Raw genomic sequence first — 23,739 nt, 5'->3', positions numbered from 1 at the left:
AGTGCTCTGATCAGTATCGCTGCTGATCAGAGACTGCGCCACAGGGCTTTTTCTTTGTTTAGCTAGTTAGTGTAGTGGACTTTGCAGTCTAAGCGACGTCCGATTTTTTTTTTTACAAAAATATAATAATAGTAGTTAGTAGAGTGTAGTTTTAGACGTAGATTAGCTGGTGTCACAGCGTTAGTGACGACCGGTCTTTTTTTTTTAGAGAAAAAAAAAATTGTACAGAGTAGTTTAGTGGTAGCTTGTTAGTGTAGCCGGCGTCACAGCGTTAGTGACGACTGATCATCTTTTAGAAAAAAAAAATCATACAGAGTAGTTTTATAGGTAGGGAGGTAGCGTCTTTTCTGCATCAAAAAAATCTGCTATCGCTAGATAATCTCTAGTGCATTAGGGGAGCGTACGTCACACTGTTAGTGGCGTTCGCTTTTCTTTTGTACAAAGAATAATTAGTTGCGTCGTCTAATTTTTAGCGAGTGCATTAGGGGAGCGTACGTCACACTGTTAGTGGCGTTCGCTTTTCTTTTGTAAAAAGAATAATTAGTTGCGTCACCTAATTTTTAGCGCGTTCATTAGGGGAGCGTATGTCACACCGTTAGTGGCGTTCGTTTTTTCTTTTGTAAAAAGAATAATTAGTTGCGTTGTCTAATTTTTAGCGAGTGTATTAGGGGAGCGTACGTCACACTGTTAGTGGCGTTCGCTTTTCTTTTGTAAAAAGAATAATTAGTTGCGTCGCCTAATTTTTAGCGCGTTCATTAGGGGAGCGTACGTCACACTGTTAGTGGCGTTCGTTTTTTCTTTTGCAAAAAAAAATTTAGTTGCGTAGGGTAAATTTATACTTTTTTTATGCAAACTTATTTTTTTACATCTGATTTTTCTTTTCATCTTTTTTTCTTGTTTCTTCTACATTTTTTCTCACTACTTGTTTTTTTCTCTCTGATTGGTTATAATAAAGAGTACCCTATACAAAAGCCCCACACATTACACGTGTAAAAGCACCACCTACACACACATCCCCAGGGTTTGGGGAAAAAAAATGGCCCATTCGTCAACGAGGCGCTATTCACCAGAGGAGGCTTACGCCATCCTTGCGTCCGACACGGATACAGCCAGTGAGGAAGATCCCACATTCCTCTATTCCTCCTCCTCCTCATCTGGTGAGGAAGGACCCCCAACAAGGCGCCCTAGGACCCAGGCAACTCCTGCAGCAATCGATCCCATATGGATTGCACCCCCTGAAAATTTTCAGCCCGTCATTCCGGATTTCAGCAGCAGCTCAGGAATCCAGTTTGACACGACTGACCTCACTGAAATTGATTTCTTCAGTGATGAAATAATAAATCTTATGGTGGCCCAGACGAACCTGTATGCCCAACAATTTTTCACCCAAAATCCCACGTCATCACACGCCAGATGGACCCCACGTAAATGCAGCAGAGATGATGACATTTTGGGGAATTGTGCTGCATATGGGCATAATCAAAAAGCCAAAGCTTCGGCAATACTGGAGTACTGACATTGTCTACAGTACACCGGTATTCCGCATGGCCATGAAAAGGACACGATTTGAAGGGATCCAAAAAATGTTGCATTTCAGTGATAATGCTCCTCGAGACGATCCAAACTTTGATCGTCTATATAAAATTTGGCCAGTGATTGAACACTTCAGCAGAAAGTTTGCTGAGGCATACACACCCCAGACGGACGTCGCTATAGATGAATCTCTCATTCACTTCAAAGGGAGGCTAAAATTCCGACAGTACTTGCTCAGTAAGAGGTCCAGGTACGGAATAAAGCTGTACAAACTGTGCGAGAGTACCTCAGGGCACACCCACAGATGTAGGGTCTACGAGGGGAAGGACACTCAGATTAACCCCCCTGAATGCCCTCCTGACCTGGGGGTGAGTGGGAAAATTGTGTGGGAATTGCTGCACCCACTGCTGGATAAGGGTTATCACTAGTGTTGAGCATTCCGATACCGCAAGTATCGGGTATCGGCCGATACTTGCGGTATCGGAATTCCGATACCGAGATCCGATATTTCTGCGATATCAGAAATCGGAATCGGAAGTCCCCACAGTGCTAAAATCACTATAATGTAAAGTGGGCGGTGCGTGGGCAGAGACTGCGTGTCTCTGTGCGGGCGGAGTCTGTGCAGGCCTGCCAGGGATCTCATTCTATGCAGCCGGCGCTGTATCCGGGCTGCCCAGGCTTGATGCGGCGTGGGAGGGCTCTGCGGCGTGCTGGGGGGTCTCTGCGGCGTGCTGGGGGGTCTATAAGGCGTGCTGGGGGGGTCTCTGCGGCGTGCGGGGGTCTCAGCGGCGTGCGGGGGTCTCTGTGGCGTGCTGGGGGGTCTCTGCGGTGTGCTGGGGGGTCTCTGCGGCGTGCTGGGGGGTCTCTGCGGCGTGCTGGGGGGTCTCTGCGGCGTGGGGGGGGTCTCTGCAGCGTGGGGGGGGTCTCTGCGGCGTGGGGGGTCTCAGCGGCGTGCGGGGGTCTCAGTGCGGGCATCGTCCGATGGGACTACAAGTCCCATCGGGCTATGCCTGCTACACTGACAGTGATTGCCACATTAGCCAATGATGGGACAGTAGTAGTCCCATCATCCGGCTAATGTGTTGAATGAAAAAAAAAAAAAAATACTCCATACATACATTCTACATACATACATATAGACATACAGTACATTCATACATTACATACATGACATACATGACATACATTACATTAAACATAGATTACATACTCACCATTACTTGTCATTTTGATCCCCGAAGCCAGTGTCATCTATAAAAAATGTGAAAAAAACAAACAACCAATATACTCCCTGTCCGCAGAAATCCACGAGTGTCCCACGACGATCTCCCGTGGAGAGCAGCAGCATCAGATAATGCGACCGCTCTCTAGGGGCTCAGAAACACAATGACGGGAGGAAGGTATCCTTCCGCCACTGTATTCCTCCGCCGCTGTAAAAAAAAAAAAAGTCCCTAGTCTCACTTTATGGCATTGCTGTATGAGACATTTTCCCATGCAGCAATTATATAAAGTGACACTTTGAACTCAGGTAACCTCAGTGATGCACTGCAGGAGCCATTGTCTCCTGTCAGTGTGTCACATAGGGTCCTATAGAGCAGTGACATCACCCGATGTCACTGTTCTATAGGGGAGATCGTCGTGGGACACTCGTTATTAATTGGACTACGGCGGACAGGTAGTATGCGGTTTATTATTTTACGTTTTTTGCAGGCGCTGAAGTATGGTAAGTATGGTGAAATGAAGAATATTAAAATACTTTTACCTAATGTGTGCGTGTTTTATTAACCCTTTTCTTACTATTGGATTAATAACGGATAGGCGTCTTATTGACGCCTCTCCGTTATTAACCCGGCTTAATGTCACCTTACGATAGCAAGGTGACATTAACCCCTTATTACCCCATATCCCACCGCTACACGGGAGTGGGAAGAGAGAGGCTAAGTGCCGAAATTGGCGCATCTTACAGATGTCGGACAGATGTCGGACACCGTCAGACTGGGGCACCGGAGAATCCTCCAGGGGGCCCCGCCCCCCAGCCCCTGCCTCCTTCATTTGTGCCTGCCCTGCATAGCTGCGGGGAGCAGGGCTCACTTTACTGTATAGCCGGCAGCGGCTGGCAGACTGCACAGGTGATGGGAAGTGCAGGCGCAGCTCCTTCACATCACCTTCTGCCGCTGCCGGCTTCTACTCTGCCAGGAGCTGTGTGTGTGTGTGCCGACCCTCACTTCAGCCAGCACAGTCAGCAGAACAGCTGACTCTGAGGCTGAGAGGAGACGAGCACTTGCACACTACAGTTTGTCCCGCAGTCACCTGTCTCATCCTGTGCTCTGTCCCTCTGCTCCTCTTCCACAAAGCCCTGGGCAGCAGTGTAAACGCTGATTGGCTGCAATTCAGCCAATCAGCGTTAGTTTTCTTTGTGTGAGCTCACAGCACAGCTCAGGCAAGGAGCTGTGCTGTGATTGGTCAGCAGTCCTACCCAAGCAGCACACGGCCGTGTATTGTGCAGAGGGATGGCTCGCTGCAGTCAGTGGTGTGAGTGTAAGTAAATAAACAGTTATGATGCCTGCACCCTGAGGAGTAGATCAGTGGCCATAGAGGCAGTTAGGCGAGGGGGCCCCATGCATCCTTAAGGTAATACAGGGGAGGGGGCCCACAGTGATATTATAATTTTCTTGTGAGCCCTCTCCCCCATTGTGTCAACCACCTCTATTTTACTGTGGCTCCCCTTTCCCCCTCTCAGTAAGCCCACAGGAAATCAGAGGTGAAATAGTGGGGGAGGGGGCCCACAGGATATTGGGTGACAGTGGTGAAGGGAGTCCTCAGGTAATTAACACCTTTACGACATCAGCCTTACATGTATGGCGCGTGTTAAATGCCAGTGTCAATCTCTGACAGCAGCATATAACACATGCCAACATGCGTGCACATCATTCTCTCACCCATTGGCACCCATGATGTGATCGTGGGTCGCCGATGGGTTGTTATGACAGCCAGGGGTCTTCTTCCTGTGGCCAGGCTTTAAAGGAGACCGTGATTTCTGCTATATGCAGTGATGCTGTGGTATCACTGTATATAATAGCACATGCGATCGGATGATCGCATTTTCATGTCCTCTAAGGGGGCTAACTGTACCAGTGAAAGGAAAAAACAAAATTTTAAAAATTCCTAAAAGTTTAAATCACCCCTTTTTATCCAATTGAAAATAAATATATTTAAAAAATAAAAAACAACACATATTTGGCATTGCTGGGTTCAGAAAAGTATGATATATCAAAATATAAAAACAATTAACTCGATCAGTAAACACCGTAAACAGAAACAACTCAAGAACGCCAAATGTCCTTTTTTCTGTTCGCCACAATTACACAAAAAAAGCTATAACAAATGATGAAAAAAAATCACATCTATCCTAAAATGATACTAATAAAAACAATGTCTCGCCCCCAACAGAAAGCTTCCCTGTGTGTAATAAAATATGCAGCAGTCGCCGTCTTCTGCCGCTGTGTCGTTGCTTGTGTCTTCTTCATTGCAGTGGAATATGGCCACCGGTAAGTATTTTACTACACACAGTGGACCTACATTACTGCTGTCCTGTGTAGTGTAGTATATAGAGGATCTGTCAGCTCTCCCGTGTGGTGTATAGAGGATCTGTCAGCTCTCCCATGTGGTGTATATAGAGGATCTGTCAGCTCTCCCGTGTGGTGTATAGAGGATCTGTCAGTTCTCCTGTGTGGTGTATAGAGGATCTGTCAGCTCTCCTGTGTGGTGTATAGAGGATCTGTCAGCTCTCCCGTGTGGTGTAGTATATAGAGGATCTGTCAGCTCTCCCGTGTGGTGTATATAGAGGATCTGTCAGCTCTCCCGTGTGGTCTAGTATATAGAGGATCTTTCAGCTCTCCCGTGTGGTGTAGTATATAGAGGATCTGTCAGCTCTCCCGTGTGGTGTATAGAGGATCTGTCAGCTCTCCCGTGTGGTGTATAGAGGATCTGTCAGTTCTCCTGTGTGGTGTAGTATGTAGAGGATCTGTCAGCTCTCCCGTGTGGTGTAGTATATAGAGGATCTGTCAGCTCTCCTTTGTGGTGTAGTATATAGAGGATCTGTCAGCTCTCCCGTGTGGTGTATAGAGGATCTGTCAGCTCTCCCGTGTGGTGTATATAGAGGATCTGTCAGCTCTCCCGTGTGGTGTATAGAGGATCTGTCAGTTCTCCTGTGTGGTTTAGTATGTAGAGGATCTGTCAGCTCTCCTGTGTGGTGTAGTATATAGAGGATCTGTCAGCTCTCCCGTGTGGTGTAGTATATAGAGGATCTGTCAGCTCTCCCGTGTGGTGTATAGAGGATCTGTCAGCTCTCCCGTGTGGTGTATAGAGGATCTGTCAGCTCTCCCGTGTGGTGTATAGAGGATCTGTCAGCTCTCCTGTGTGGTGTAGTATATAGAGGATCTGTCAGCTCTCCCGTGTGGTGTAGTATATAGAGGATCTGTCAGCTCTCCTGTGTGGTGTAGTATATAGAGGATCTGTCGTCTCTCCCGTGTGGTGTAGTATATAGAGGATCTGTCAGCTCTCCTGTGTGGTGTAGTATATACAGGATCTGTCAGCTCTCCTGTGTGGTGTAGTATATAGAGGATCTGTCAGCTATCCCGTGTGGTGTAGTATATAGAGGATCTGTCAGCTCTCCTGTGTGGTGTAGTATATACAGGATCTGTCAGCTCTCCTGTGTGGTGTATATAGAGGATCTGTCAGCTCTCCTGTGTGGTGTAGTATATACAGGATCTGTCAGCTCTCCCGTGTGGTGTAGTATGTAGAGGATCTGTCAGCTCTCCCGTGTGGTGTAGTATATAGAGGATCTGTCAGCTCTCCTGTGTGGTGCAGTATATAGAGGAGCCATGAGCTCTCCTGTGTGGTGTAGTATATAGAGGATCTGTCAGCTCTCGTGCGTGGTGTGGTATATAGGATCTATCCTGTGTGGTATTTTTAAACGGTATGGTGGGCCCCAAGAAAGATTTTTCTCTGGTGGGCCCAAGGTACTCCAGTCCGACGCTGCTTGTGCTCCCTTTTTTTTTGGTGTTTTAAATTCACTGAAAAAGGCCTCATATATATATCTGTGCTCCATGTTTGGTCATTGGAGGCCGGTGTACTTATTTTTTGACTGTGATAGTCAAATTCTATACAGCACTATTTTGTATCAAAAAAATTCAAAGGCCACAGATTTGCCAGTGTGGTGTTTCCGTTACAGCCGTCATATATCTCTGTGCTCCAAGTTTGGGCATTGGAGGCTGGTGTACTTATTTTTTGGCTGTGTGATACTCAAATTCTATACAGCACTATTTTGCATAAATTAACTTAAAAAAAATTGAATACAGTCTGTTCGGTTAGGCTGAGGCCTGCCTGGTGTTTGGTTTTGAAAAATCATAGATTTGCAGGCATAGTGATCACATATTATTTCGCTACTAATAAAGACATTTGTGTTGAGCATTTGAAATAGTGCAGTAGTCCATTTAAAATGGTTAAGGCAAGGGGCAAAGGACGGGGAAGTGGACGTGATGCTGATGGTGCATCCAGAGGATGAGGCAGTGGGCAAGGTGAAAGTGGGCCACAACAAAGACCCACATCTTCTCACTCGACATTCCTGTCCCAGTTTCTAGGGGACCGCAGCACACAACTATTGAAGCCAGAGCAGTGTGTAACGGTTGTTGGTTGGATAGCGGATAATGCTTCCAGTCACTTAGCCACCACCACCTTGTCTTCCACACGGTCAAGTCTGAGTAGCCGTGAGTGAGGCCAGGATATTCCTCACCCTGATCCTCCTTCCTCCCACCATGCCGAGTGCCCTGAGACAACTGATGCCACACTTGGACACTCTGAAGAGCTGTTCAGTTTTCCATTTCAAGATTCAGAAATCTCTGCCGGTCAACTTGAAGTGGGGAAAGATGAGATCGCATGTAAAGCTGCCCAAAGCTTTGACCAGCCCCAGTCACACGAAGGCAATGGTGGGAAAGTGTCACAAGAGGTGGACCATGATGAGTTCTAATTTCTAGAAAGTCAGGAGGAGGAGCAGGGTGCACATGTGGAAGAGGAGGTGGTGGATGTCATAGTAAATGACCCAAGCTGGCAGGAGGACATGCGTAGCGAGGACAGCAGCACAAATGGGGAAGGAGGCATATCCCCCAACAGGCAGGAAGAAGCAGTGTGGTGGCCACAGACAGAAGGCGTGCATCCGTTCCCTGTAAGGGTATGTGCACACTTTGCAGATTTACCTGCGGATTTTTCTGCACTAAATCCGCAGTTATTGGCAGAAAACGCAGGTGCGTTTTTGGTGCGGTTTTCAGTGCGTTTTTCTGCAGATTGTCTGCGTTTTTGACATAAATAAAGGTTTACAAACTTGAAAAAATTCAGTAACAAAAAAAAATGTCACTTCCTTGTCCAACCCCTTCTTCTTTCATCCTCCATGTTGTGAAAACATCAAAATGAGTGGAAGCAACCACAGCATGCCGCAGATACAGCTCCGCAGGCCGCACCGTATACTTATGCTGGGGTTGCTGCTGCAAATATTGAATAATCATAGACAGCATTTAAGTGCCACGTATTTAAGTGCCACGTGTCACGTATTTAAGTGCCACATGTCACGTATTTAAGTGCCACGTGTCACGTATTTAAGTGCCACGTATTTAAGTGCCACGTATTTAAGTGCCACGTATTTGAGTGCCACGTGTCACGTATTTAAGTGCCACGTATTTAAGTGCCACGTATTTAAGTGCCACGTGTCACATATTTAAGTGCCACGTGTCACGTATTTAAGTGCCACGTGTCATGTATTTCAGTGCCATGTATTTAAGTGCCACGTGTCACGTATTTAAGTGCCACGTATTTAAGTGGCACGTATTTAAGTGCCACATATTTAAGTGCCACGTATTTAAGTGCCACGTATTTAAGTGGCACTTAAATACGTGACACGTGGCACTTAAATACGTGACACGTGGCACTTAAATACGTGGCACTTAAATACGTGGCACTTAAATACGTGACACGTGGCACTTAAATACGTGGCACTTAAATACGTGCCACATGGCACTTAAATACGTGACACGTGGCACTGAAATACGTGACACGTGGCACTTAAATACGTGGCACTGAAATACGTGGCACTTAAATACGTGGCACTTAAATACGTGACACGTGGCACTTAAATACGTGACACGTGACACTTAAATACGTGACACGTGGCACTTAAATACGTGGCACTTAAATACGTGGCACTTAAATACGTGGCACTTAAATATGTGGCACTTAAATACGTGGCACTTAAATACGTGACACGTGGCACTTAAATACGTGGCACTGAAATACGTAGCACTGAAATACGTGACACGTGGCACTGAAATATGTGACACGTGGCACTTAAATACGTGACACGTGGCACTTAAATACGTGGCACTTAAATACGTGGCACTTAAATACGTGGCATGTGGCACTTAAATACGTGGCACTTAAATACGTGGCACTTAAATACGTGGCACTTAAATACGTGACACGTGACACTTAAATACGTGGCACTGAAATACGTGGCACTGAAATACGTGACACTGAAATATGTGACACGTGGCACTTAAATACGTGACACGTGGCACTTAAATACGTGGCACTTAAATACGTGGCACTTAAATACGTGGCATGTGGCACTTAAATACGTGACACGTGGCACTTAAATACGTGGCACTGAAATACGTGACACGTGGCACTTAAATACGTGGCACTTAAATACGTGACTCGTGGCACTTAAATACGTGACACGTGGCACTTAAATACGTGGCACTTAAATACGTGACACGTGGCACTTAAATACGTGGCACTGAAATACGTGACACGTGGCACTGAAATATGTGACACGTGGCACTTAAATACGTGACAAGTGGCACTTAAATACGTGGCACTGAAATACGTGACACGTGGCACTTAAATACGTGGCACTGAAATACGTGACACGTGGCACTTAAGTACGTGGCACTTAAATACGTGGCACTTAAATACGTGGCACTTAAATACGTGGCACTTAAATACGTGACACGTGGCACTTAAATACGTGACACGTGGCACTTAAATACGTGGCACTTAAATACGTGACACGTGGCACTGTAATATGTGATACGTGGCTCCTAAATACGTGGCACTAAAATACAATAAAAATAAAAAAACAAACACTTGGAAAAAATATTTTAATGAAATAATGACACACACTTTTTGACAATCCCTTTATTACACGGGTAATCCACCTGAAGACCCTCGACCTGTAACAGAAATAAAAAAACAAACCAAATTCATACTCCCTGGCCCTGTCCGCAGAAATCCAACGAGGGTCCCACGTCGATCTGCCATGGAGAACAGACACATCCGGAGATGTGTCTGCTCTCCACGGCTGCAGCAACACACTGACAGGTGCTTTGGCACCTGTCGGTGTGTTACTGTGCATGCGCTAGAGTTTACCGGCGGTCATTGACCCCGGTACTCTCGCTTTACGGCACTAGAGCGTGGGAAAGTTCACACGCACCTGTAGTGCCGCAAATAGAGACGCCGGCGCCATTGAACTCCGGAACAGTGCACGATACACTGCTAGGAGCTTCGCTCCTGGCAGTGTATCGCCGGAGAGCAGGGGATCGGCGTGGGACACTCGGTATTGGATTCTGCGGACAGGGAGTATGGATTTTGTTTATTTTTTTTGGACTTTTTCCCTAGGGCGAGGGCTTCGCGTACCAGTGTGCTGTATGGTGAGTATATGCTCTGTTATATGTTGTATGTAATGTCTGTCATGTATGTTACGTTTATTGTGTGTGTATTGTGTGTGTTTGTGTTACTTACAATTGTGCTAAGTCGCCGGAAACACAGGGACAACTCTCCCATCCTAATATTGGATCGGAGTAGTAGTCCCATACGGCGACTTAGCACAATGGTGGCACTATCGTCGCATGGGGACACACACACATACACAGACACACACACAGACATACACAGACATACATACCAGATCTATCAAACGGCTGACATCGATCCCCATGCGACGATATGTCTCCATGATGACAGTCACACTCCGCCCACGCACTTCCGCCCACGCACTTCCTCCCGCTTCCCCGCACTTCCTGCTGCAGCTGTTTCTACACCCCAAACCGCATAAAACCCGCAGATATTTTTTCTTCTGCGGGTTTGACACTCACAATGGAGTTCTATGGGTGCAGAACCGCTGCAGTTCCGCACAAAGAAGTGACATGCTGCGGGTTGTAAACCGCTGCGTTTCTGCGCGGTTTTTCCCGCAGCATTTGCACAGCGGTTTGCGGTTTCCATAGGTTTACATATAAATGTAAACGCAATGGAAACTGCAGCGGACCCGCAGCGGCAAAATCGCGGCGGTTCCGCGGTAAAAACCGCAAAGTGTGAACATGGCCTAACACCAACGTGAGTGAAGTTGCCATTCCACCTGTGAGATCTTCCCGAGTCTGGCTATTTTTTAAATACTCTGCCGCTAACCCTAAACAGGCCATTTGCAGCACCTGCCATGCCTGCTTCAGCAGGGGTAGCAAAACAACCAGCCTGACCACCAGCATGATCAGGCACATGTAAGCAAAGCACCTGACTTTGTGGGCCGAACCCCAGGCTCGAGGACCACTGCATGCTGGTCACACCACTGCTTCTTCCACTGTTTTGCATAGAAGCCAATCCCTAGTACACCGTGCATGTGAAGATGCCTCTAGCTCTGCACCTGTTGTGGCCCACAGTCAAGCAGCACCATCAGCAAGCCCGTCCACGTCCTTGACGCAGCACAGCGTTCAGTTGTCTAAAACCCAGTCTTTGGAACACAAGCAGAAATACCCAGCCAACACCCCACAGGCCACAGTCTTCAATTCTAATATTTCTATTCTGCTTGTGCTAGAAATGCTGCCTTTTAGGCTTGTTGAGACGGAAGCATTCCGCAACCTGATGGGGGCGGTCATCCCAAGGTACTCGGTCCCCAGTCGCCACTATTTCTCCCGGTGTGCCGTAATGGCATTACACCAGCATGTGTCCCACAACATTACCCGTGCCCTCAACAATGCTGTTACCGGGAAAGTCCACCTAACCACGGACACGTGGACAAGTGCTTGTGGGCAGGGACGGTACATCTCAATGATGGCACACTGGGGTAACTGTTGTGAATTTGGATTTGGGCTCCCCCGGTGGTTACTGGTGGAATTGAACTTGTGTCATCATCTTCTCTGTTCACCTGTTCCCATCAAGATGTGGGAGTCGCTATATAACCTTGCTTCTCTGTTAGTTGCTTGCCGGTCAACAATGTTATCAGAAGCCTCTCTGTGCTTGTTCCTGCTCCTAGACAACAACTAGATAAGTTGGACTTTAGTCCATGTTTGTTTTTGCATTTTTGTTCCAGTTCACAGCTGTTGTTTCGTTACTGTGTCTGGAAAGCTCTTGTGATCAGGAATTGCCACTCTGGTATTATGAGTTAATGCCAGAGTTTTAAAGTAATTTCTGGATGGTGTTTTGATAGGGTTTTCAGCTGACCATGAAAGTGTCCTTTCTGTCTTCTGCTATCTAGTAAGTGGACCTCAAATTTGCTAAACCTATTTTCATGCTGCGTTTGTTATTTCATCTTTAATCACCGCCAATACATGTGGGGGGCCTCTGTCTCCTTTCGGGGTATTTCTCTAGAGGTGAGCTAGGACTAATATTTTCCTCTGCTAGCATTATTTAGTCCTCCGGCTGGCGCTGGGCATCTAGGGATAATAAGTAGGAATGCTACCCGGCCACTTCTAGTTGTGCGGTAGATTAGTTCATGGTCAGTTCAGTTCCCATCTTCCAAGAGCTAGTTCCTATATATGCTGATGCTATGTTCTCTTGCCATTGAGAACATGACAGTTTGACCGGCCCACTAAAGGGTTAAAATCCTTGGCTGAGAAAGGAGAGAAATAAGAAGTCTGCTGAGATTTTTTTTTTTTTTTTTTTCCCTCTAGTTTTGAGTGTGCTCTTAATTGGACCTTTTGCCAGTCTGTCTATGCTGCAGCCTTTTTTTTCTCTTTCTCTCCTTCTAATCTTTGAATGGCTCTGTGTTCACCTGTTTGTAATGGATCTTCAGAGTGTAAATGCAGGTTTGAATAATCTCGCCACGAAGGTACAAAATTTGCAAGATTTTGTTGTTCATGCACCTGTGTCTGAGCCGAGAATTCCTTTGCCGGAATTTTTCTCGGGGAATAGATCTGGTTTTCAGAATTTTAGAAATAATTGCAAATTATTTTTGTCCCTGAAGTCTCGCTCTGCCGGAGACCCTGCACAGCAGGTCAGGATTGTGATTTCCTTGCTCCGGGGCGACCCTCAAGACTGGGCTTTTTCATTGACACCAGGGGATCCTGCGTTGCTCAATGTGGATGCGTTTTTTCTGGCCTTGGGGTTGCTTTATGAGGAACCTCATTTGGAGCTTCAGGCAGAAAAAACTTTGATGTCCCTATCTCAGGGGCAAGATGAAGCTGAAATTTACTGCCAAAGATTCCGTAAATGGTCTGTGCTTACTCAGTGGAATGAGTGCGCCCTGGCGGCGACTTTCAGAGAGGGTCTCTCTGATGCCATTAAGGATGTTATGGTGGGGTTCCCTGTGCCTGCGGGTCTGAATGAGTCCATGACAATGGCTATTCAGATCGATAGGCGTCTGCGGGAGCGCAAACCAGTGCACCATCTGGCGGTGTCCACTGAGAAGACGCCAGAAAGTATGCAGTGTGATAGAATTCTGTCCAGAAGCGAGCGGCAGAATTTTAGACGGAAAAATGGGTTGTGTTTCTATTGTGGTGATTCTACTCATGTTATATCAGCATGCTCTAAGCGCACTAAAAAGCTTGATAAATCTGTTTCCATTGGCACTTTACAGTCTAAGTTTATTCTATCTGTGACCCTGATTTGCTCTTTGTCATCCATTACCACGGACGCCTATATCGACTCTGGCGCCGCTTTGAGTCTTATGGATTGGTCCTTTGCCAAACGCTGTGGGTATGATTTAGAGCCTTTGGAGACTCCTATTCCTCTGAAGGGGATTGACTCCACCCCATTGGCTAATAATAAACCACAATACTGGACACAAGTAACTATGCGTATTAATCCGGATCACCAGGAGATTATTCGCTTTCTGGTGCTGTATAATCTACATGATGTTTTGGTGCTAGGATTGCCATGGCTGCAATCTCACAACCCAGTCCTCGACTGGAGAGCTATGTCTGTGTTGAGCTGGGGATGTAAGGGGACTCATGGGGACGTACCTTTGGTTTCCATTTCATCATCTATTCCCTCTGAAATTCCTGAGTTCCTGTCTGACTATCGTGACGTCTTTGAAGAACCCAAGCTTGGTTCGCTACCTCCGCACCGAGAGTGCGATTGTGCCATAGATTTAATCCCGGGTAGTAAATACCCAAAGGGTCGTTTATTTAATCTGTCTGTGCCAGAACATGCTGCTATGCGAGAATATATAAAGGAGTCCTTGGAAAAGGGACATATTCGTCCATCGTCATCTCCCTTAGGAGCCGGTTTTTTCTTTGTGTCAAAAAAAGACGGCTCTTTGAGACCATGTATTGATTATCGGCTTTTGAATAAAATCACGGTTAAATATCAATACCCATTGCCGTTGCTGACTGATTTGTTTGCTCGCATAAAGGGGGCCAAGTGGTTCTCTAAGATTGATCTCCGTGGGGCGTATAATTTGGTGCGAATCAGGCAGGGGGATGAGTGGAAAACCGCATTTAATACGCCCGAGGGCCACTTTGAGTATTTGGTGATGCCTTTTGGTCTTTCAAATGCCCCTTCAGTCTTCCAGTCCTTTATGCATGACATTGTCCGCGATTATTTGGATAAATTTATGATTGTGTATCTGGATGATATTCTGATTTTTTTCGGATGACTGGGACTCTCATGTCCAGCAAGTCAGGAGGGTTTTTCAGGTTTTGCGGTCTAATTCTTTGTGTGTGAAGGGTTCTAAGTGCGTTTTTGGGGTTCAGAGGATTTCCTTTTTGGGATTTATTTTTTCTCCCTCTTCCATTGAGATGGATCCTGTCAAGGTTCAAGCTATTTGTGATTGGACGCAGCCCTCTTCTCTTAAGAGTCTTCAGAAATTGTTGGGCTTTGCTAACTTTTATCGTCGATTCATTGCTGGTTTTTCGGATTTTGTTAAGCCATTGACTGATTTGACTAAGCAGGGTGCTGATGTTGCTGATTGGTCCCCTGATGCTGTGGAGGCCTTTCGGGAGCTTAAGCGCCGTTTTTCTTCTGCCCCTGTGTTGCGTCAGCCTGATGTTGCTCTTCCTTTTCAGGTTGAGGTCGACGCTTCTGAGATCGGAGCTGGGGCTGTGTTGTCGCAGAAAAGTTCCGACTGCTCCGTGATGAGGCCTTGTGCCTTCTTTTCCCGTAAATTTTCGCCCGCTGAGCGGAATTATGATGTTGGGAATCGGGAGCTTTTGGCCATGAAGTGGGCTTTTGAGGAGTGGCGCCACTGGCTTGAGGGGGCCAGACATCAGGTGGTGGTATTGACTGACCACAAAAATTTGATTTATCTTGAGACCGCCAGGCGCCTGAATCCTAGACAGGCGCGCTGGTCATTATTTTTCTCTCGGTTTAATTTTGTGGTGTCATACCTACCGGGTTCTAAGAATATTAAGGCGGATGCCCTTTCTAGGAGTTTTGAGCCTGACTCGCCTGGTAACTCTGAGCCCACAGGTATCCTTAATGATGGAGTGATATTGTCAGCCGTTTCTCCAGACCTGCGGCGGGCCTTGCAGGAGTTTCAGGCGGATAGACCGGATCGTTGCCCACCTGATAGACTGTTTGTTCCTGATGATTGGACCAGTAGAGTCATCTCTGAGGTTCATTCTTCTGCGTTGGCAGGTCATCCTGGAATTTTTGGTACCAGGGATTTGGTGGCAAGGTCCTTCTGGTGGCCTTCCCTGTCACGAGATGTGCGAGGCCTTGTGCAGTCTTGTGACGTTTGTGCTCGGGCCAAGCCTTGTTGTTCTCGGGCAAGTGGATTATTGTTGCCCTTGCCTATTCCTAGGAGGCCTTGGACGCACATCTCGATGGATTTTATTTCAGATCTGCCTGTTTCTCAGAAGATGTCTGTCATCTGGGTGGTGTGTGACCGTTTCTCTAAGATGGTCCATTTGTTTCCCCTGCCCAAGTTGCCTTCTTCTTCCGAGTTGGTTCCTCTGTTTTTTCAAAATGTTGTTCGTTTGCATGGTATTCCTGAGAATATCGTTTCTGACAGAGGAACCCAATTTGTGTCTAGGTTTTGGCGGGCATTCTGTGCTAGGATGGGCATAGATTTATCTTTTTCGTCTGCTTTCCATCCTCAGACTAATGGCCAGACCGAGCGGACTAATCAGACCCTGGAGACATATCTGAGGTGTTTTGTGTCTGCTGACCAGGATGATTGGGTTGCTTTTTTGCCATTGGCGGAGTTCGCCCTCAATAATCGGGCCAGCTCTGCCACCTTGGTGTCCCCGTTTTTCTGTAATTCGGGGTTTCATCCTCGATTTTCCTCCGGTCAAGTGGAGTCTTCGGATTGTCCTGGAGTAGATACTGTGGTGGAGAGATTGCATCGGATCTGGGGGCAGGTGGTGGACAGTTTGAAGTTGTCCCAGGAGAAGACTCAGCTTTTTGCCAACCGCCGCCGTCGTGTTGGTCCTCGGCTTTGTGTTGGGGATTTGGTGTGGTTGTCTTCTCGTTTTGTCCCTATGAGGGTCTCTTCTCCTAAGTTTAAGCCTCGGTTCATCGGCCCGTATAAGATATTGGAGATTCTTAACCCTGTTTCCTTCCGTTTGGACCTCCCTGCATCCTTTTCTATTCATAACGTTTTTCATCGGTCATTATTGCGCAGGTATGAGGTACCGGTTGTGCCTTCCGTTGAGCCTCCTGCTCCGGTGTTGGTTGAGGGTGAGTTGGAGTACGTTGTGGAGAAAATCTTAGACTCCCGTGTTTCCAGACGGAGACTCCAGTATCTGGTCAAGTGGAAGGGATACGGCCAGGAGGATAATTCTTGGGTGACTGCATCTGATGTTCATGCCTCCGATCTGGTTCGTGCCTTTCATAGGGCCCATCCTGATCGCCCTGGTGGTTCTGGTGAGGGTTCGGTGCCCCCTCCTTGAGGGGGGGGTACTGTTGTGAATTTGGATTTGGGCTCCCCCGGTGGTTACTGGTGGAATTGAACTTGTGTCATCATCTTCTCTGTTCACCTGTTCCCATCAAGATGTGGGAGTCGCTATATAACCTTGCTTCTCTGTCAGTTGCTTGCCGGTCAACAATGTTATCAGAAGCCTCTCTGTGCTTGTTCCTGCTCCTAGACAACAACTAGATAAGTTGGACTTTAGTCCATGTTTGTTTTTGCATTTTTGTTCCAGTTCACAGCTGTTGTTTCGTTACTGTGTCTGGAAAGCTCTTGTGATCAGGAATTGCCACTCTGGTATTATGAGTTAATGCCAGAGTTTTAAAGTAATTTCTGGATGGTGTTTTGATAGGGTTTTCAGCTGACCATGAAAGTGTCCTTTCTGTCTTCTGCTATCTAGTAAGTGGACCTCAAATTTGCTAAACCTATTTTCATGCTGCGTTTGTTATTTCATCTTTAATCACCGCCAATACATGTGGGGGGCCTCTGTCTCCTTTCGGGGTATTTCTCTAGAGGTGAGCTAGGACTAATATTTTCCTCTGCTAGCATTATTTAGTCCTCCGGCTGGCGCTGGGCATCTAGGGATAATAAGTAGGAATGCTACCCGGCCACTTCTAGTTGTGCGGTAGATTAGTTCATGGTCAGTTCAGTTCCCATCTTCCAAGAGCTAGTTCCTATATATGCTGATGCTATGTTCTCTTGCCATTGAGAACATGACAGGTAACATAGTGGAAGCCGTGACCCAGTTGGACCTTGAGATGGAACACATCCTCCCCACGCTGAGGATTGCTGGCCCTATGTCAATCAGGGTTGCCCCCACAGTCTACAGCTCCTGCATCTCCTCCTCCTCTTCATCCTCCATCTCTGAAATCAGTCAGAAGCTGGAAGCACTGCAGCACTGCCTCAGCCAAGCGGCAACAGGCTGTGCTGAAGATAATCTGCATAGGTGACAAACCGCACAATGCAGAAGAGTTGTGGACAGCGCTGAAAGAGCAGTCAGATGTTTGGATGACACTGCTGAACCTACAGCCAGGCATGGTCATGTGTGACAATGGCCATAACCTGGTGGCGGCTCTGAGGCAAGGTGAGCTCACACACGTACCTTGCTTGGCCCATGTGCTTAATCTCTTGGTTCAACTTTTTCTGAAAAGCTACCCGGAGCTGCCGGATCTGCTAGTGAAAGTACGCCGTCTGTCTGACCATTTTAGAAAGTCAGCTACAGCTTCAGCCGCACTTGCCGTGCTTCAGCAGCGTTTTCAGATTCCAGCTCACCGACTATTGTGTGATGTCCCCCATCCCCACGCGCTGGAACTCTACGCTGCATATGTTGGAAAGGATTTGTGAGCAGAAGAGGGCCATTGTTGACTACCAACATCAACAAGGCCATTGAATTTCAGGTCAGACTCCACACATAAGACCTCAGGAGTGGACATGGATGTCAGACATATATAACATCCTCCAAAACTTTGAGGACTGCACTAAGATGGTGAGTGGCGATGATGCCATAATTAGCATCACTATCCCGCTTCTCAGCATTCTGAAAAACTCTCTGCTCACAATCAAAGAGGATGCATTGCAGGCGGAGCACGAGGACATGGAGCAAGGAAACATACAGGGGGATTACACTCAGCCCAGTCTCATGTCTTCTCAACGTGGATTGGTAGGCAATGAGGAGGAAGAACAGGAGCTACTTTCATGTGCTATAGATGGTACTACAAACACATCTGTATTAGCTTCTGTTCAGTGGGGATGACCTGAGGACAGGGAGGAGGAGGAGGATGATGAGGAGGAGGAGGACAGCATGGTCAGTCGTCCTGTTGGTGAGGACATGGAAGTCTTGCCTGTTAGCAGTCTGGCACGCATGGCTGACTTTATGTTGCGCTGCATTTCACGTGACCCTCGGATTATCAAAATTTTGGGTGACACTCATAACTGGTTGGTGACACTTCTAGACCCACGCTACAAGGAGAACTTTCAATCTCTTCTGCCTGAGGCAGAGAGGTGTACTAAAATTTTGCAGTACCACAGGGCCCTTGTAGCGGAATTACTTAGAAAATTCCCATGTGAGAACGCTGGCATCAGACGTCGAGTTTGTTGTACAACCAAGGACTCCAAGCAAGAGAGAGAGAGAAGTACAATCCAGCTCAGGCAGGGGAACAATGGCCAAGTTCTGGGACAGTTTTCTCAGACACTCCTATCGTGGCGGCACAGAGGCAAGGGTGTTGTGAAATTGGATTTTGGGCTCCCCCGGTGGCCACTGGTGGAACTGAACTTGTGTGCATCATCCTTTCTGTTCACCTGTTCCTATCAGGATGTGGGAGTCGCTATTTAGCCTGGCTCCTCTGTCACTTCCATGCCGGTCAACATTGTAATCAGAAGCCTTTCTGTGCATGTTCCTGCTGCTAGACAACTCCCAGCTAAGTTGGACTTTAGTCCTTGTTTGTTTTGTATTTTGTTCCAGTTCACAGCTGTACTTTCGTTTCTGTGTCTGGAAAGCTCTTGTGATCTGAAATTGCCACTCTGATGTTATGAGTTAATACTAGAGTCTTAAAGTAATTTCAGGATGGTGTTTTGATAGGGTTTTCAGCTGACCATGAAAGTGCCCTTTCTGTCTTCCTGCTATCTAGTAAGCGGACCTCAATTTTGCTAAACCTATTTTCATACTACATTTGTCATTTCATCTAAAATCACCGCCAATATATGTGGGGGCCTCTGTCTGCCTTTGGGGGAAATTTCTCTAGAGGTGAGCCAGGACTATGTTTTTCCTCTGCCAGGATTAGTTAGTCCTCCGGCTGGCGCTGGGCGTCTAGGGATAAAACGTAGGCAACGCTACCCGGCTACTGCTAGTTGTGCGGCAGGTTTAGTTCATGGTCAGTTTAGTTTCCATCCTTCCAAGAGCTAGTTCTTATGTTTGCTGGGCTATGTTCTCTTGCCATTGAGAACCATAACAGTTTGACCGGCCACAAAGGGTTAAAGTAATTGGCAGAGAAAGGAGAGAAAAGAGAAGTCTGCTGAAGATTTTTTTTTTTTTTTTTTTTTGCAAGTCTGCCTATATTGCAGCCTTTCTCTCTCTCTCTCTCCTTCTAATCCTGGAATGGCTCTGTGTTCACCTGTTTAAAATGGATATTCAGAGTTTAGCTGCAGGTTTGAATAATCTCACCACGAAAGTTCAAAATTTACAAGATTTTGTTGTTCATGTTCCTATATCTGAACCTAGAATTCCTTTGCCTGAATTTTTCTCGGGGAATAGATCATGCTTTCAAAATTTCAAAAATAATTGCAAGTTGTTTTTGTCCCTGAAATCTCGCTCTGCTGGAGATCCTGCTCAGCAGGTCAGGATTGTGATTTCCTTGCTCCGGGGTGACCCGCAAGACTGGGCTTTTGCATTGGCTCCAGGGGATCCTGCGTTGCTCAATGTGGATGCGTTTTTTCTGGCCTTGGGGTTGCTTTATGAGGAACCTCATTTGGAGCTTCAGGCGGAAAAGGCCTTGATGTCCCTATCTCAGGGGCAAGACGAAGCTGAAATATACTGCCAAAAATTCTGTAAATGGGCTGTGCTTACTCAGTGGAATGAGTGCGCCCTGGCGGCGAATTTCAGAGAGGGTCTCTCTGATGCCATTAAGGATGTTATGGTGGGGTTCCCTGTGCCTGCGGGTCTGAATGAGTCCATGACAATGGCTATCCAGATCGATAGGCGTCTGCGGGAGCGCAAACCTGTGCACCATGGGGCGGTGTCTACTGAGAAGACGCCAGAGAATATGCAATGTGATAGAATTCTGTCCAGAAACGAACGGCAGAATTTTAGACGAAAAAATGGGTTGTGCTTCTATTGCGGTGATTCAACTCATGTTATATCAGCATGCTCTAAGCGTACTAAGAAGCTTGATAAGTCTGTTTCAATTGGCACTTTACAGTCTAAGTTTATTCTATCTGTGACCCTGATTTGTTCTTTATCATCTATTACTGCGGATGCCTATGTCGACTCTGGCGCCGCTTTGAGTCTTATGGATTGGTCCTTTGCCAAACGCTGTGGGTATGATTTAGAGCCTCTTGAAAATCCTATACCTCTGAAGGGGATTGACTCCACCCCATTGGCTAGTAATAAGCCACAATACTGGACACAAGTAACTATGCGGATTAATCCGGATCATCAGGAGATTATTCGCTTTCTTGTGCTGTATAACCTACATGATGTGTTGGTGCTGGGATTGCCATGGCTGCAGTCTCATAACCCAGTCCTCGACTGGAAAGCTATGTCTGTGTTAAGCTGGGGATGTAAGGGGACGCATGGGGACGTACCTTTGGTTTCCATTTCATCATCTATTCCCTCTGAGATTCCTGAATTCTTGTCTGACTATTGTGACGTTTTTGAAGAACCTAAGCTTGGTTCACTACCTCCGCACCGGGAGTGCGATTGTGCCATAGATTTGATTCCGGGTAGTAAATACCCTAAGGGTCGTTTATTTAATCTGTCTGTGCCTGAACATGCTGCTATGCGAGAATATATAAAGGAGTCCTTGGAAAAGGGACATATTCGTCCTTCGTCATCTCCCTTAGGAGCCGGTTTTTTCTTTGTGGCTAAGAAAGATGGCTCTTTGAGGCCGTGTATTGATTATCGGCTTTTGAATAAAATCACGGTTAAATATCAATATCCGTTGCCACTGTTGACTGATTTGTTTGCTCGCATAAAGGGGGCCAAGTGGTTCTCTAAGATAGATCTCCGTGGGGCGTATAATTTGGTGCGAATTAAGCAGGGGGATGAGTGGAAAACCGCATTTAATACGCCCGAGGGCCACTTTGAGTATTTGGTGATGCCTTTTGGTCTTTCAAATGCCCCTTCAGTCTTTCAGTCCTTTATGCATGACATTTTCCGTGATTATTTGGATAAATTTATGATTGTGTATCTGGATGATATTTTGATTTTTTCGGATGACTGGGACTCTCATGTCCAGCAGGTCAGGAGGGTTTTTCAGGTTTTGCGGTCTAATTCCTTGTGTGTGAAGGGTTCTAAGTGCGTTTTTGGGGTTCAAAAGATTTCCTTCTTGGGATATATTTTTTCCCCCTCTTCCATCGAGATGGATCCTGTCAAGGTTCAGGCAATTTGTGAGTGGACGCAGCCCTCTTCTCTTAAGAGTCTTCAGAAATTTTTGGGCTTTGCTAACTTTTATCGTCGATTTATTGCTGGTTTTTCTGATGTTGTTAAACCATTGACTGATTTGACTAAGAAGGGTGCTGATGTTGCTGATTGGTCCCCTGCTGCTGTGGAGGCCTTTCGGGAGCTTAAGCGCCGCTTTTCTTCCGCCCCTGTGTTGCGTCAGCCTGATGTTGCTCTTCCTTTTCAGGTTGAGGTCGACGCTTCGGAAATCGGAGCTGGGGCGGTTTTGTCGCAGAGAAGTTCCGATTGCTCCGTGATGAGACCTTGTGCTTTTTTTTCACGTAAATTTTCCCCCGCCGAGCGGAATTATGATATTGGGAATCGGGAGCTGTTGGCCATGAAGTGGGCTTTTGAGGAGTGGCGTCATTGGCTTGAGGGGGCTAGACATCAGGTGGTGGTATTGACTGACCACAAAAACTTAATTTATCTTGAGTCCGCCAGACGCCTGAATCCTAGACAGGCGCGCTGGTCGTTGTTTTTCTCTCGGTTTAATTTTGTGGTGTCCTACCTGCCGGGTTCTAAGAATGTTAAGGCGGATGCCCTTTCTAGGAGTTTTGAGCCTGACTCCCCTGGTAATTCTGAACCTACAGGTATCCTTAAGGATGGAGTGATATTGTCTGCCGTTTCTCCAGATCTGCGGCGGGCCTTGCAGGAGTTTCAGGCGGATAGACCTGATCGTTGCCCACCTGGTAGACTGTTTGTTCCTGAGGATTGGACCAGTAAAGTCATTTCTGAGGTTCATTCTTCTGCGTTGGCAGGTCATCCTGGAATCTTTGGTACCAGGGATTTGGTGGCAAGGTCCTTCTGGTGGCCTTCCCTGTCACGAGATGTGCGAGGCTTTGTGCAGTCTTGTGACGTTTGTGCTCGGGCCAAGCCTTGTTGTTCTCGGGCTAGTGGATTGTTGTTGCCCTTGCCTATCCCGAAGAGGCCTTGGACGCACATCTCGATGGATTTTATTTCGGATCTTCCTGTTTCTCAGAAGATGTCTGTCATCTGGGTGGTGTGTGACCGTTTCTCTAAGATGGTCCATTTGGTTCCCCTGCCTAAGTTGCCTTCTTCTTCCGAGTTGGTTCCTCTGTTTTTTCAAAATGTGGTCCGTTTGCATGGTATTCCGGAGAATATCGTTTCTGACAGAGGTACCCAATTCGTGTCTAGATTTTGGCGAGCATTCTGTGCTAGGATGGGCATAGATTTGTCTTTCTCGTCTGCTTTCCATCCTCAGACTAATGGCCAGACCGAGCGGACGAATCAAACCTTGGAGACATATTTGAGGTGTTTTGTGTCTGCAGATCAGGATGATTGGGTTGCTTTTTTGCCTTTGGCGGAGTTTGCTCTCAATAATCGGGCCAGCTCTGCCACCCTGGTGTCTCCTTTTTTCTGTAATTCGGGGTTTCATCCTCGATTTTCTTCTGGTCAGGTGGAATCTTCGGATTGTCCTGGAGTGGATGCTGTGGTGGAGAGGTTGCATCAGATTTGGGGGCAGGTGGTGGACAATTTGAAGTTGTCCCAGGAGAAGACTCAGCTTTTTGCCAACCGCCGGCGTCGGGTTGGTCCTCGGCTTTGTGTTGGGGACTTGGTGTGGTTGTCTTCTCGTTTTGTCCCTATGAGGGTTTCTTCTCCTAAGTTTAAACCTCGGTTTATTGGCCCATACAAGATATTGGAGATTCTTAACCCTGTGTCCTTCCGTTTGGACCTCCCTGCATCTTTTTCTATTCATAATGTTTTTCATCGGTCATTATTGCGCAGGTATGAGGTACCGGTTGTGCCTTCCGTTGAGCCTCCTGCTCCGGTGCTGGTTGAAGGCGAGTTGGAGTACGTTGTGGAAAAAATCTTGGACTCCCGTGTTTCCAGACGGAAACTCCAGTATCTGGTCAAATGGAAG

General features: G+C 46.9%; 1 protein-coding gene across 1 annotated transcript in view; it reads left to right on the top strand.

Moving 5' to 3' along the window:
• Positions 1-4,020: 4,020 nt before the first annotated feature.
• Positions 4,021-23,739, top strand: part of LOC143784318 (germinal-center associated nuclear protein-like) — an 84,337-nt gene continuing 64,618 nt past the window's right edge. The window contains exon 1 of the mRNA XM_077272460.1: positions 4,021-4,071. Coding sequence (XP_077128575.1) covers positions 4,044-4,071 — 28 coding nt within the window. The 5' untranslated portion in view covers positions 4,021-4,043. The remainder of the gene's footprint in view (positions 4,072-23,739) is intronic.

The sequence above is a fragment of the Ranitomeya variabilis genome, chromosome 7 (assembly GCF_051348905.1).
Source record: "Ranitomeya variabilis isolate aRanVar5 chromosome 7, aRanVar5.hap1, whole genome shotgun sequence".
Lineage (NCBI taxonomy): Eukaryota > Metazoa > Chordata > Amphibia > Anura > Dendrobatidae > Ranitomeya > Ranitomeya variabilis.
This window is presented reverse-complemented; position numbering and strand designations above follow the sequence as displayed.